At 40.1% G+C, this 14,569-nt stretch overlaps 1 protein-coding gene across 9 annotated transcripts; it reads left to right on the top strand.

Annotated features, from left to right (window-relative positions):
* Positions 1 to 1,562: 1,562 nt before the first annotated feature.
* Positions 1,563 to 13,968, top strand: pou6f1 (POU class 6 homeobox 1). Of its 9 annotated transcripts, none has more exons than XM_028994861.1 (12): positions 1,563 to 1,906; positions 3,482 to 3,615; positions 4,051 to 4,095; positions 5,079 to 5,265; positions 5,483 to 5,604; positions 5,807 to 6,032; positions 7,382 to 7,644; positions 8,330 to 8,458; positions 9,645 to 9,878; positions 9,963 to 10,098; positions 10,257 to 10,425; positions 10,849 to 13,968. In XM_028994861.1, exons 2-12 carry the CDS (start codon positions 3,562 to 3,564, stop codon positions 11,195 to 11,197), a joined length of 1,914 nt encoding a protein of 637 aa, XP_028850694.1. In that variant the 5' UTR covers positions 1,563 to 1,906; positions 3,482 to 3,561; the 3' UTR covers positions 11,198 to 13,968. The 9 variants fall into 9 exon arrangements, with proteins under 9 accessions (XP_028850694.1, XP_028850697.1, XP_028850695.1 ...); XM_028994862.1 differs by lacking the exon at positions 1,563 to 1,906 and adding an exon at positions 2,953 to 3,010; XM_028994864.1 differs by lacking the exon at positions 4,051 to 4,095.
* Positions 13,969 to 14,569: the final 601 nt, after the last annotated feature.

Below are 14,569 nucleotides of genomic sequence, written 5' to 3'. Positions count from 1 at the left end.
ACAATAGAATGCTTGTGTATTTCCTATTAAGATACAAATAAATGTGATTTGTAAAGGTTATTAGTAGAAGCATAATAAATATATCCAGGGTTAGTGTTAGGGTCAATTAATACAATTTATGTCAGTATGTAACTTTGTCTACTCATCCAAATGTTACATGTAGTACCAAGTTTTGGAGAAAAGTTATTTTGCTTCACTATGTACTGTCTAACTTGAATATAGCTGAAATGACAATAAAGCTCAACTTAGAGAAATGAAATAAACATTGCTCAAAATATATATCATCTAGTCAGGATCAAATCATTTGATTCTCTGATTAGGTGCTGCTGTATGAGATGTAATGCTGCAATTATGTATGATATCTTAATGAAATAGACAAGCTCTGTGAGCACAGGCCAGCCTGCATGGAGCTAATTAAAGATTCAGCTGTATTCAGCAATCCCAGATCTCCCTTTGAGCTCCATGGCAATATGTTGCTAATGCATGCAAATGTCAGTGTTTGCCAGCTGGCCAGGAAACAGAGAAAAAAGAACATGGAAAACAGAGTGTGTATGGGAGGTACATTTTTTTTTCTCCATGCGGCACTCACTGTGGTGAGTGCAGCTAAAAGATGAATGCTTAAATGCCTTCCGATTTTTTTCATAGAGCTGCCGTTGAAATTAGCGAGAACAGCAAACCATGACATTTTGCGTGTGAAGAAAGAAAGACCGTCCTCAAAATTCCCATGCAGTCACTACTGAGTATGTGGAAAATCCCAAGGCTTGGTTATTAGTACGGCCATTGATGTATTAAAATTCTTCAATTAGTTTGTCTATCTATACTGGGTGCCACGTGTTAAATGCTTATTTCTGTGTACAAAATACATTCTGTGACACAAAATGTATTAAACCATGACAAAACTAGTTTACACTTGTCCACAAAAACAATAAGTAATCCAAAGCAATGATTAATTTTGTAGCTGGATTTTATAAAAGACAGAAAAACATTTAGTTCACAAAAAGTCATTTCGTCCACAAAATGCAAGTTGTGAACAACAAAAAATTGTGTGAACAACATTCTCTTGCATATTCAAATCAATTGTTGGCAAAATGCATTTTGTAGACGTTCTCTCATTGATGAAATTATGAATTTCTTTATTGACTGAATGTAATTTCATGAATAAAATGACCTTGACAAAATGTACTTAGTGGGCGAAACGACTTTCTGTCATTGACAAAATGTCACTTTATGGTCAAAATTGAACCTAATCCTTGACATAATGTCATTTTGTCCGTCCTTCATACAGTACAGATACACCCAGCCTCCCGTCCTCAAAATGGCAAGCGCCCGTGGCAATTTAGTGCGCAAAAAAGAACGCTAGTCTTTGATTTCTGTGCTGACTTCATGCAAAACGCGTCACCTTCCTGTTGACCCCCTCGTGACAAAATTGATCTTTCGTGGCACAGAATGAATTGTGTGGCCGGAAATACGCGTCCATCTGCTTTGTAAAAAAAAAAAAAAAAAAAAAAAAAAAAAAATTAAAAAAATCGTGCGCGTTCACTTTAAGGCGGCCATCTTTCCCCCTCAAGTCGAGCCAACACAACACAAGACTCGAGCTGCATAAATTATGTTCATGACGTAGTGCGAACGGCTAATTTTCTATTAATTTTCTGCTACTTTGTGGCGGTTTACGCGCCGCGGCGCGGCTGGGGGGGGTGGAAAAAGGGGCGAAGATTAAATGTGAAGGAAGAGAGGAGGTTTCCGTGCGCCGTCGACCCTCCTTATCAATGCAAATGCCTCCATTGTGTGCAGCCATAGCGCCCGTCTGGACGCTGTGAGGTGAATTTTTAATTATGCGCGTCCGAAACTAACTGAGGGGACGCCGCCGGGTGGCTTAAAAAAAAAAAATCTGCGGGATTCTACGCAGGTGAGTTGCAGTTCAATTGTTCTTTTTTTTGTTCTTTTTTTTTTTTTTTTTTCGTCGTCCCCCCCCATTCTTCCTTGCGCACGGCCATGTGTGCCGCGGGGGACGCCGGCGAGAGGAAATGAGTTTTTAGGTTAATATGCAATGCTCGTAATTAGCATAATTTATATATTTATGACGGACGGGAGACGCGTGAGTCGCTGTCCCCCAGGCGCGGCGCGGCGCTGGAAACGTCCGGAGGCGGCCGCGGGGGGCGACTTTTATTGGACCCGGAGTCGGGGCGGGGTGGGCGGCGGCGGCGGCACCAGCACCTGCCGAAGTTTTTTTTTTTTTTTGACAGAAATCCGGCGGCTTTTTGCGGACGGGTTCGCGTCGGAACGGGCGCAGTCGAGGCCCCGCGCACTGGGCCGCTTTATGACCGCGGGAGGGACCCGTTTCCTCCGCGCACGGCGCTTGCATAATGCCCCATTGTTTTTTGGCAGCCGCCGAAATAGATCGGGCGAAGCGAGTGGATCCCTTACCGGCCTCATGCCCGCGTCGCGCCGGCTGCGGGTGACAGTGGGGCTTGCTTTTTTTTTTTTTTTTTTTTGCAAAAGCAACTTTTAAATTCTGCAAATCGAACTTCGTCCTCTTAAGCAACATCGAAACGACCAGTCTGAGGATTACAGACGTCGGAGCAGGAGCTTTTTATACACGTTCACGCGTGCATAAATTATCGGTCATTTTTAAGATCAGTAACCAACAAGAAACCCACTGATTTATTTAGTTCCGCCAAGTCATCCACTTGTTGCTACTGAGAGCTGATAACGGAGGGGGCAAAAGCTAAGCCCCTGTCAGTAGGGGTTTTAGACCAAAAATTACACGTCAGCATGTCTTGATGCGTTATTTTGATGACATTGGCATACACAGTCATGTCATGCATACACACAGAAGTGTGTCCCACGCATTCTGCTTCACCGGATCTGGAATTTGTCCCTTTATGTCATCAGCCCCGTAATCAGAAGGTTGCCGGTTTGAATCCTGATCCACCAAAGTGCCACTGAGCAAAGCACCATCCCCACACACTGCTCCCCGGCGCCTGTCCTGGCTGCCCACTGCTCACCAAGGGTAATGGTTAAAAGCAGACGTGTTCTGGGAAAAATGTGCATTGAATAATGGGGTAACCCAGGACTGCCCCGCATTGTGGAGGCAGTCCTGGGTTAACCCACTTATTCAAAAAGTATTTCAGACAAATCTAACACTTACACACTCACATGCACAAAAAAAAAATCCTTCATCTAGAACTAAATTTCTGAGCATTTTCTTTTTTTGACTCTAAATCTAAACTCTAAATCTATAGAAATCAAACAAGAATTGCTGGTGTCTTCCTCTTGTAAGTAGCTTTGGATAAAAGCGTCTGCTAAATAAAGTAAAGTTAGGCCCACATGGGGCTTGTGGTGGAGAATCCTGTATTAATTTCAGATGATATGTTCAGAGAGCGCTAGAAGACACCCTGCTTTATGACTGAACTGTTAAAAAGCATGTGATGTGTCAGATTTTGTCTGTACATTTCATTCAAACTCTTTTTGGTCTGTTTAGGTGATACTGTGGGCCGGGGACTTGTCTCCCCACTAAGAATGCGAATCCTGTGATTTCTTAAACGCTTATAGCTCTGAACTATGGATCCAGAGGACCTTGCTGCTAATGATACTCCTCTCACTGTCAATGAGCAGGTAGGCAGGCAATGAAAGACTTTATGCCCCTCCACCCCTTTTACCTAACTTTTACCCAACTGCAACTGCCACCATCACACCCTTGTTGCCTGTTTTGGAAGCGTTAACCATGACTTCCATCTGAGCTGAAGCACAAATTATTTCTGTTAATTGCCATGCTGCTTCATGCTTGTTTGACCATTTGTCTTAAATATTCCTCATCAGCGAGCACAAGCAATGTCTCATGTGTGAACTGAGGTGCCGGAGGATTGCATGGGTGAACATTGCTTTAGCTGGTTGTGGGCTGACTCCTGTTGTCGTACACTGTGCTCATGTCTGTTATTTTTTTGTGTTTGTGTCCATTTCATTTCTTTTGGTTCATCGTGCCCTAATGTGTGCCTGGCTTCTCTGTTCTCCTTAGCCATTCACTGTCTGACTGCAGAAGTGTTTTTTCAGCCATTAGGTTCCTGCCCCTTGAAATTCTCTGCTCATGATGACCAGGTATGCATCCTCTGTCCGCCTCCTCTGAATTGTGCAGCATCTTCTGCTCTCCCTCTCTTGCTCCCCCTTCGCTTTCACATTTCTTTAGCATTGTGGAGGCAGTCCTGGGTGAAAATCACAGCGTTAATAGACAGAGAGACGTTGAGAGAAGGTGTAACCATGAGTCTTGCATCAACAATATTAGGCCCCTAAACATTTATAGCATTAATATATGTAACGTTTTTCAATCGTGTTGTCACAAGCTATGAGCACAATTGTCATGTTAATTTTGAGTGCCCTATTTAAATCTCATGGGACCAATTGTACTTGTTTCAGTCACCAAAAATTAGAACAAGCTGAATTTTGTTCTCAAAGTTGGTCTCAATGATAGAAAATAGTTATATACATATTATACACAGCTGTAAATCATAATGCACACAAAGAAAAGAAGGAAATAAATGATGCACGGTGCAAGTTTTTGTTGTATGTTTTTTTTTTTTTTTTTTTTTTTTTCATCCAATGTAAATGTTCAGGTACCAGCAGTAATGCCTGAGCCTCTTCCATTACTGACAGTGTCGTTATTTTTTGGGAAATTGTAGAACATAGGATCATTCCACTCCCTTCCTTTTTGTTTTGTTTGTCAACTTCCTGGCACAGTGGAATTACTACATCAGCCAGTGTGGATCCAACTGGAAATGAAGACTGCCACATGGACACACAGATTGCATCTTTTCTCTTGCGTTGTATATTTTTGACAGCCAATTGTGCCATCCACCCACTACCTTGCATTATTATTGAGAATGTTGTGTTTCAGCAGCTGATAGGCAGGGGACCAGGGCTTATCCTTCTGGGTGAACGAGATCGTCCTTCATACAACTACTGTAATTGTAGTTATTGGTATAGATACCTAGTTATTTTCACTGAATCTGGAAGAACAGTTAACTAGAACCAAGGTTGTACAGTGAAGTGAGGTAGCTCTTCTCTCCTCTCTCATTGCTACACAGGTTATTGTGATGTCTGGCCATGAGACGATTCGGGTCCTTGAAGTCGAAGTTGATTCATCAGTCACATCTTCCGGCTCAGACCTGAAGGGTGAATCGGGTGGAGAGGATGGGGGGAACCTAAACTCGGAAGCAGCTGAAGGAGGGGCTCAGGGTGGCTCTATTCCCTCTCATGATGCGGGGGATGGAGGTGAGACTCTGTAGACTAGAGAGCTCCACTGAACCACATTCGAATATGACCATTTTTCTAGTACTTGCCGCTGACTTAACGATCGTGCACTTGTGTGACCAGGCGTTTTTGTATAATGAATGTGTCATTCAAATGGATGTATTTGACTCTACCACTGCTGACACATTATCAGCAATTTAATTCTATTACATATGGATTTTTTTCTGTACTTGTGCAGCATTGCGTGACCAGGAAGCTGCAGTCCCTGCTGTACAGACTATAGCTGGATCTGTGCCTGTTACCATGTCCTTGCCCCAGATGCAGACGCCCATGCCCTTTTCTGTCCAGGCCTGTCCACAGGTCAGACAAGCACTGCTTCCTGTTCACCATCACAATACAGTCTGCTTAACCTTAAATATTGTCTAAAATATATATTATACTCTATTAAAAATTACTATATAACGTATTATCTATACATTATATCTTTATTATGTCTCAGATGTCCTACATAACATTTTTCCATTCTCCCACCCCTTTTTTTTTTTTTTTTTCTCCCCCATAGGTCCTGACGCAGGAAGGTCTTGCCACACTAATGACAGGGATGATTGCCCAACCCGGTTCTCTGGGACAGCCCCTGCTCATTCCCCTTAGCATGGCTGGTTCTGTGGGTGGGCAGGGGGGTCTTGCGGTCCTCACCTTCACCACAGCTGCTGTGGCCGCTCTACCCGGCCTTGCTGCAGCCAGCCCAGCTGCGGGGCTCCTCAAACTGCCCTTCAGTGGTTTGCAAGGTAGAACTATAGTATCCTTGGATTCTTAAAAAGTCTTAAATTGGATTTTCAAAATTCAGGCCTTAAATATAATTTAAAAATGACTCGTAATCCTTAAATCCAGAGTTTAAAGGTCTTAAAAATACTGTAGACCCATTTTTTTACTTTAAATAATTTGTGTATGAGATTGGAATTAACATAACTGCCAAAATTTTGCACTTGTGGCAGGGGGGGCTTTTTCAGGTAAATTAGCAGTTTTACCATAGCTTTCCATTCTGCCTCCCGATGGGACGTCGATGGAGCTAGATGGCTAAATTCTGTACTCATGTTCTGAGAGTGGGTGGTAGTAGCCTAGTGGGTAAGACACTCGCCTATGAACCAGAAGACCCAGGTTCAAATCCCGCTTACCACCATTGTGTCCCTGAGCAAGACACTTAACCCTAAGTTGCTCCAGGGGGGGACTGTTCCTGTAACTACTGATTGTAAGTCGCTCTGGAGGGCGTCTGATAAATGCCGTAAATGTAAATGAGAGTGGGAGTTTTCCTTATATTAAAATAGTTTCTTATATTACTGAATCAGGAATAGACTAGTGAGGAGTGAAGAAATCGTGTTTTTTATATTTATTTATATTTTTTCATTCATAGTTTTTTTTTTTCTATCAAATGAAACAAGCCATGAATCGGTCAGTAATACACCGGTCATGGCGTTCTGCGCACCTCTGGGTTCACGCATGGAAATGACTCACAAATAAGAAAATATCACAGTCATCCCTCAGTGGCAGTACAGGTAATATGAGTCTGTTAGCAATGACAAAAGTTAAAAATAACTGAAATTTGGAAGAAAATGTATAAATCAAATAATAATATATTACTTAAGATAAAATACAATTAATATTGTATTTTAGCAGGTAGTCAACAACTGAGTCTGCTGAGAAAAACTGGCCCTTGGACAAATGTAGTTGACTACCTCAATGCAGGGTCTTAAATTTGATGAAAGTTACCTCACCTTCGGTCCAGATGTCTTTAAAAATTCTGTTAGAAGCTATTGTTTGCACATTTGTATAGGTTTTTATTGGTTTATTTGTGGTAATATATTGGTCTATCAGGACAAACAGTGTGAAAACATAAAGTATTTGCTTTCCTGGTACTCTCTACAAATGATCCCAAACAGCAATGCCAATGCTGACATAGTCTAAGCAGCTTCTGTGAGTGGATTAAATGATACAGTATTCTGTTTCAGGATTAGCCAGCTCTGTTGTGGCTAACGGGCCAATCAGTAGCCTTTGTTATTGGCTGCCCATGGAGACGACCTTAGCCGTCTGGGTTTGCGAGGGGCTTCACCAGTACCTTTTGTGTTCTCCTCTTTCCCAGCTTCCACGGTCCTAAACACGGTCCAGCCGCAGTTGCACACGCCCGCCCAGACCCTCTTCCAACCCCAGGCGGCCGCCCTGCAGTCTGTGCAGACGGCTGTTCAGTCAGCCCTGGCGACTCCATCCGTCTCCTCAGCCACTACTGCGCAGGTAGCAATGTCAACGGCAACCCCTACTGTTGCTGCTGCCGTTGCTCCCAGGGCTTCTGAGCCAAGTGTGTCCGTGGCAACACTCCAGACTGGGCTCTCCATAAACCCCGCCATTGTACGAACATCAGTAATTTTTTTTATTTGAGCTAATGAGTGCCATATCATGTTTCTGAGCCATGTATATTGACTGCTACCTGGAGACAATGGGGCTGGAATTATTATTGTGATATTCAATTTATTTTTTAGTTTTATAGTATTTGTGCACTGAATGTCAGCACTTCGTAAGAAAAAATGTGTTTTACTACTTGTAGAAATGAGTGAGAGTGAGTGCGAAATTAACCTTCATCAAAAGGGGGCATTATATAATTTTATACTATAATATAATTGCCCCTCAGATTTATCTAATTGTACTTTTTCAGCATTCCGCTGTTCTCTTTTGAGGCTGCAGTTTCACATTAATCATTTGAGCCCCATTAAGTTAGAGAGGTTACTGAAGACCTGATGCACACTAAATAGCATTAAATTGATCACTCTCATGATTCCCTTTATGTTGTGCCTTGTGAATTTCAATATGTGATTTGAGGTTTAAAGATTACTGCGGTTAAAAGGATGAACCATAATAAAACATAATATATTAAACAAAATGTAATTTATTTCAATATAAGCTTAAAGTAAATTGCTAATAAAAAGGACACAATTATATTTAGCTCTCCAGTTGAATTGTGCAGCTTTGGTAGTGGGTCTCTGTTGATAGTAATACAAAGTCTATGTGCTCCTCATTTTTTACTTTCTGTTCTCAGATCAGTGGAGCCTCTCTTGGTGCCCAGCCACAGTTCATCAGTTCCTTGACTACAACTCCCATCATCACCAACGCCATGTCCAACATGGCTGGACTCACTGGTCAGGTTATTACCAATGCACAGGGACAGGTGAATGAATGAGTTAAACTATTTTGAATGCTATTTCATGTTCTATTTCAAAGTGTAACATCAAGCTGCACATACTGCTTGATCTTTTATTTATAGCGTACTGTGGTTTCTTTAATCGACTCCAGGGAGGTGTGATTACAGAAAAAAGGAACTCACAACCACAGGCTTGTGTTTTTATGAGTTAAGCTCCCACAATGAAACAGAATGGGCAAAACAAACATCTAACATCTTTAAAGACTCTAGAGAATCCTGGTTCTGAAAGCAAGCACATACACTTCGCCATTGTATTTTCAAGAGAACCACTATACCAAGCACCAAGCAGCCAGCGATCTTCTCCCAAGCAGTCAGAGCTCTCACTGCACTGCCGTCACCAAAAAAAAGATAAACTCAACAACAATACTCTTCCAGCATTATGCACCATTTTGCACATCCTCTCTTTTTGCACATTTCTGCTAATTTTGCACACTTGTCTCGTCTTGTGTGTCCTGTTTGAAATACCCATCCACTTACTAGCATCCTACATGATGTTGTCTATTGTGCAGAAAAGTTTTACTTTTCTTGTATAGAGATATCTGTATAGTGTTTTAGTTGGTATAGTTTAGTTTAGTGTGTATATACATTTTTTTTCTTTCTTTTATGATCGAACTATGGGGGGTCTGTGTGAAACGGTATACTGATGTACTAACAATAAACCAATCTTGAATCTTAATGGGTCAGTTTCTCGTTTAAGGATAGTCCTTTACTAAAAGAGAACATTAATTCATTTTAACTCTCAGAGTACTTGATTAATCTATGAATATGGCTCTGTAGTAATCTATTATTTTGAATAGAAGACTATTGGCATTTGGATTTCTTATGTTCACTGACACATTTATCAAATTAACATTAGTAAGACCTTGCTAGTTCACTGATCTACAGACTTAACAAAGGGTAGGGTATGGAGCCATAATGTACCATGAACTGCGCCCTAGTTATTTAAAATAATTTACTCTAAATTAATTTTCTTCTCTTAAAACTGGAATGTAATAAAATGAAATTGTTTCTGCACTTGCACACAGACAAGAGATTCTCATCAGCCGGACTCATTGTTTTGAGGTGGTTATTTTTCAGTATGCGCAGAAAATATGCAACAGACCATTTTTTTTGTCTTGTGATTTTGTCTGTTTTTCTTTTATGTTAATTGTAGGTGATTGGGACTTTACCCCTTCTAGTAAATCCTGCCGCTCTTGGAAGTGGTGCCACCACCCCAGCCTTGCCCACTCAGGGCCTTCAGGTTCAGGCCATGTCCCCACAGTTGGTGTTGAACACCCAGGGCCAGATCATTGGGACTATTGGCAACGGACCCACACAGGTGTCCACCTCCACGTCTGTGCTTCCCAAGCCCGTGGTGCCCCTGGCCCTCACCAAACCTGCCACACAGGTAAAAATCAGTCCTGGTCATTTTCATGGTCAGTAAAACAAAAGCTGTGAACAATTCATTGTTGCTGATGATTGGTTCCTATAGGGTCCTGTTGTGACAGTGGCCCAGTCCACAGTGGTCCTGGCCTCGCAGACACCCACGATGAAGTCGGCCACCAGTCTCTCCACCACTGGTTCAATCAGTTGTGGGGAGGCACCCACCGTTAGCCAACTTGTCAGCAGTACGTCCCCTCAGCTAAAACCATATTTTTCAGGAGTGTTTATTCCTATTCTTACGTTTTCTGAAGAGTGCATGTTGCTTTTAGAATGTACTGCCAATTGCTGACTTTGTTGAAGTTATCTTAATCAACTCTCACATGTTCTTCATTCTGTGGTGTAGAACCTCAGCAGTGTCTCTCCAATGAGGAAGGCATAAATCTGGAGGAGATTCGCGAGTTTGCCAAGAACTTTAAGATCCGGCGACTGTCTCTGGGCCTTACGCAAACTCAAGTTGGACAGGCTCTGACCGCCACAGAGGGGCCTGCCTACAGCCAGTCTGCCATCTGCAGGTGAGCTGCCTTCTTAAAATTGCAAACTTTTAAAGCAGTTTTTAAAATTATGGACTTTAATAGGAAACAAAACGAAATTCAACCTCAGGAAGATTTTTATCTCTAGTCATGTTTAACACAAGCCTTGGTTTGTTTCTTAACCTGTACAACAAATTAGCATTTCGTATTAACTGGTTAAGGAAGTGGACTTGTACCCAAAAGTTTGTGGTTTCCCATGACACAAAGGTGCCACTGAGGTCAATTTGAGCAAAGTACCGTCCCCACATATTGCTGCACAGGCGGCTTTCATGGTTGTCCAATGGTCACATGGTGATGGGTTAAATGCTGAGGACTCATGTGCACCATGTGCTGTACTGGCACTGTATCAAAATGACAAAAACAATCACTTTCACTTCATTTGGAATCTGTCACATACTTGTTCAGGTTTGAGAAACTGGATATCACACCCAAGAGTGCCCAGAAGTTGAAGCCAGTTCTGGAACGTTGGTTGGCGGAAGCTGAGCTTTGGAACCAGAAGGGTCAGCAGAACCTGATGGAGTTCGTAGGCGGGGAACCGTCAAAGAAGCGAAAGCGCCGCACCAGTTTCACGCCGCAGGCCATTGAAGTTCTGAATGCCTACTTTGAGAAGAATGCGCTGCCCACGGGTCAGGAGATCACCGAGATCGCTAAGGAGCTCAACTATGACCGCGAGGTGGTGCGCGTGTGGTTCTGCAACCGCCGGCAGACACTAAAGAACACCAGCAAAATCAACGTGTTTCAGGTGCAGCAGTGAGGGACGGCGCTGATCTGCTGTGCAATAGGATGGAGGAGAAGGCTCCACATGTACATCTCATTTAACAATTGCCTACAGCGTCGTCTTTTCCATTTAAAAAAAAATAAAAAATTGTAAATATATTTTTAGTGGCTCGCTGGACTTTTTCTGGCCAAATTAACAGGAACAACAGACTCTTTCATCTGACCTCACTTAGAGGCCACGCCCTCTGTTGGATTTATTATCTGATTGTCGCATGCTATAGACTGCATTATCCATGATGCTTTTTTTTTTTTTTTCCCCCATCAGAAAAATTGATTGTCATTATGGGTCTTTGGACAAAATTGTAGGATCTTAATCTTTCTACAGCCAGTACCTTTAAATATGTGTGTGTGTATGTTTGTGTCTCACTGGTTAGGTCTGCCTCTCTACACAGATGCACAGATTCCCATTCTTACACCTTCCTAAGGACCTCTGGACTTGCTTGACTTTAGACGTGTTCATATGCTTATCAGTTGCAAAATGCAATACCGTTTTAAACAGAGGAGGAGAGCAGAGACGTTTTTATATGAGTGTGCCGTTTTTGGAATGTCCTATTGAAGTCAGGCAGCACAAGGAGCACTTATTAAACATTACAGAACAGTTGTTTTGGAAACTTTTTATAATTGGCTGCTGCTTTTAGCCTGGAACATTTTACATCATTATGCTAATCTCTTTTTTTTTTTTTACTTTTAATTAAAAATATTAGTGTCTTACAGGTCTCATCTGAGTAGCTATTATATAAATACACAGATTGATGAAGTGAATTGTTTGATTTTCATTGCATACGGTGAAAACGTATTCTGTTGTGCAAATAATTGCAAAGTGATGTGATAATATGTCTTTTTGACGCTGTGCATCAGGATATTGAGATGATTTATGAAAATGAGATCCTTTACCTGTGAGTCATACTGTGAAATTTACAGCACAGTAACATCCAGAGTCAGGCACGATACTGGAGCTGTGAAATATTGCTTTAAATATTGCTTTGCAGCATCACTTGCGCATAAGCATTTGAGATTCTCATTCATAGTTCACAGGCAGTAAAACATTTCTAGTCTGAAGAAATGGTTTGTAAAGAGCACTACTGGCCCATGCTTTTCAACTTTTATTTCGCTTTTTTCATGACAATGTTACTGAGCAAATTTGAATATAAACTTAATATAAACTTCACTTTCATTTCAAATAATCAGAGATGGAAGAGGTACTATTTGCAGTTAATATCTGCATAATATAGTAATAATTGATATATAATTGGATTTATTATTGGATTTTTGGAGGTCAGGGTACAGTACATACATTTCTAGCTGTATTATTAGTGTTATTTGAATCATCAATTTATATTATTGTTTACACTGTCCCAAATATGTCATAATATGCTTATATTATTTATCCTCACAGCAGCATAATTGTGGGTTTGTCAGTTCGGTCTGTTTTGGAACTGACTTATTGTATGTGTAGCATGTTAAACTGTATACATTATACAGTAAAACAATTTTTTTTTTCTTACGTTTATATAACATAAGGCTATTGTTTTTTAATGTGTTATTCTTCTTAATGTTGTAGTTTTTTTTCTTTTTTAATGAAATCTATTCTGCCTGTGCTTTTAAATCAACACCAAGTTTCCATTACAGTAGACTGTGACATTTTATTCAAAGTTAAAAACATGCAAGCGTTTATTCCCTATATTATGAATATCAGTTTCCTCAGTGGCTGCCGTTTTCCAGTAGGAGGGGCTTGGTCTTTTCATTGTGGATTTTGTTGGCCAATTACAGCACTTAGGCGGTGAACTGCGTTGTGTAGTGAGTTCACTGTTCTTTCATTTTTTGAGTGACAAATGTGGAGATTTGTGGAATTAACGTGTAATATTAGGTTTCCTTTTGACAAGCCTAACCCAAATAATTCATTATCACTTTACATTATTGCCACACTGTTCTTCATCACTTTTTGGTCTGAAACATATGCAACCTTCACCATTTAATTATAACATAAAGAGATATATTTTAATCATCATAGTCATTTTGGTCATAATAGATTTTTTTCATTTGTAAACAATTTTTTTTTCATCCTCATGGACAAGATAAAGTTACTGTTTGTCAAATATTTAAACCCAGACATCTGTGCTTTCTAGTATCTCTGTTGATTGAGATAAAGGGCATTTTTTAAGTGACCTGCTATGTCATGTCATGTTGAAAACTAAGGGGATGTTGTCCTGGTGAATGTGACCATAGATGTGTTTGTATAATTTGTAAATAACACCATACATTTTCAATGAATGCACCTTGTATGTTTTTTTTTTTTTTTTTTTTTTACCATTGTTAAATTATTTCAGTGCAATGAACTGAATTGCATAGATTTTCATAAACTTTATGTATGTTTAATACCTTCTTGTACTTTCTAGTTACATCAAACAAGCCAGGACCGCAAAACCTGGTGCTATTCTCTATTACAGGCAGTTCATGATATCAGTGAAAATTTCATAATGTTTAACAGTTTTGTCAGCATGCAGTGCAACACTAAAGTGCATAGATCAGATGACTATTTAATAATATAGATACTCGAAAGAAATTATATTTATTTTAATAACAAAAATGTTTGGTATTAACAAAATCAATAACAGATTTGAAGTTCGTAGAAACAAAAGCAAACTAACCATAAAAATAAACAGTGTGTTATCATCTATGATTTTATGTATTATTCTGCATAATCCACATTTTCTGATTTTAATAAAGCCTAATTGAATTTACAATGAAGCCTTGAATTGTTATTTCTTCTTGCAGTGGTCCTTCATCTTACTTTTGTTATTTAAACACCTGCAGTGATTTTTTTTTTTTTTGCTGATATGACTGATTATGCAACATTTTAAAGTATTAGAATAGCATTAGACATGCTTTAGATTTGTTCATATACATATGCAGTGTGACCAATAACTGGGATGCAAAGGACAACGCCTACATGAAGATGGAGACGGACAGTGAAGGAGTTTTATGGTTTCAGATGAAACACTGCTGCACAGACGCATGCAATTAATTCATTACAAAAAGGTATAATTAATATTTTTATGTGGGTGGCCATAATAATAATACTGTTATCACTTAATGTGCTAAATTCCAATTTTCTAAAACTTTTAAGCATCAAGGTAATCGTAAAACTTTAGCATTATGAATGTCCATTTGCACTATGTCTTTTTGCAGACTGTGAATCTCCAAAGCTTCGCAATCTCGTCTCTGTGTACTTCAATATAGTGAGATGACAATAAAGTGGACTTTGACTTGACTTCTGTGTTGTTGTTTTTTTGTGTTAATAGAGGAAATGATAGATAGGAGTCGACGACAATGGTGTTATAAACGTGTA

Source organism: Denticeps clupeoides, chromosome 10 (assembly GCF_900700375.1).
Source record: "Denticeps clupeoides chromosome 10, fDenClu1.1, whole genome shotgun sequence".
NCBI lineage: Eukaryota > Metazoa > Chordata > Actinopteri > Clupeiformes > Denticipitidae > Denticeps > Denticeps clupeoides.
This window is presented reverse-complemented; position numbering and strand designations above follow the sequence as displayed.

Coding starts and splice junctions, on each gene's coding strand:
- pou6f1 (XM_028994859.1), top strand. CDS start 3,868: ATGGGTGAACATTGCTTTAGCTGGTTGTGGGCTGACTCCTGTTGTCGT. Junction 9,879..9,962: donor TCACCAAACCTGCCACACAG/GTAAAAATCAGT, acceptor TGGTTCCTATAG/GGTCCTGTTGTGACAGTGGC. Junction 10,099..10,256: donor CGTTAGCCAACTTGTCAGCA/GTACGTCCCCTC, acceptor TCTGTGGTGTAG/AACCTCAGCAGTGTCTCTCC.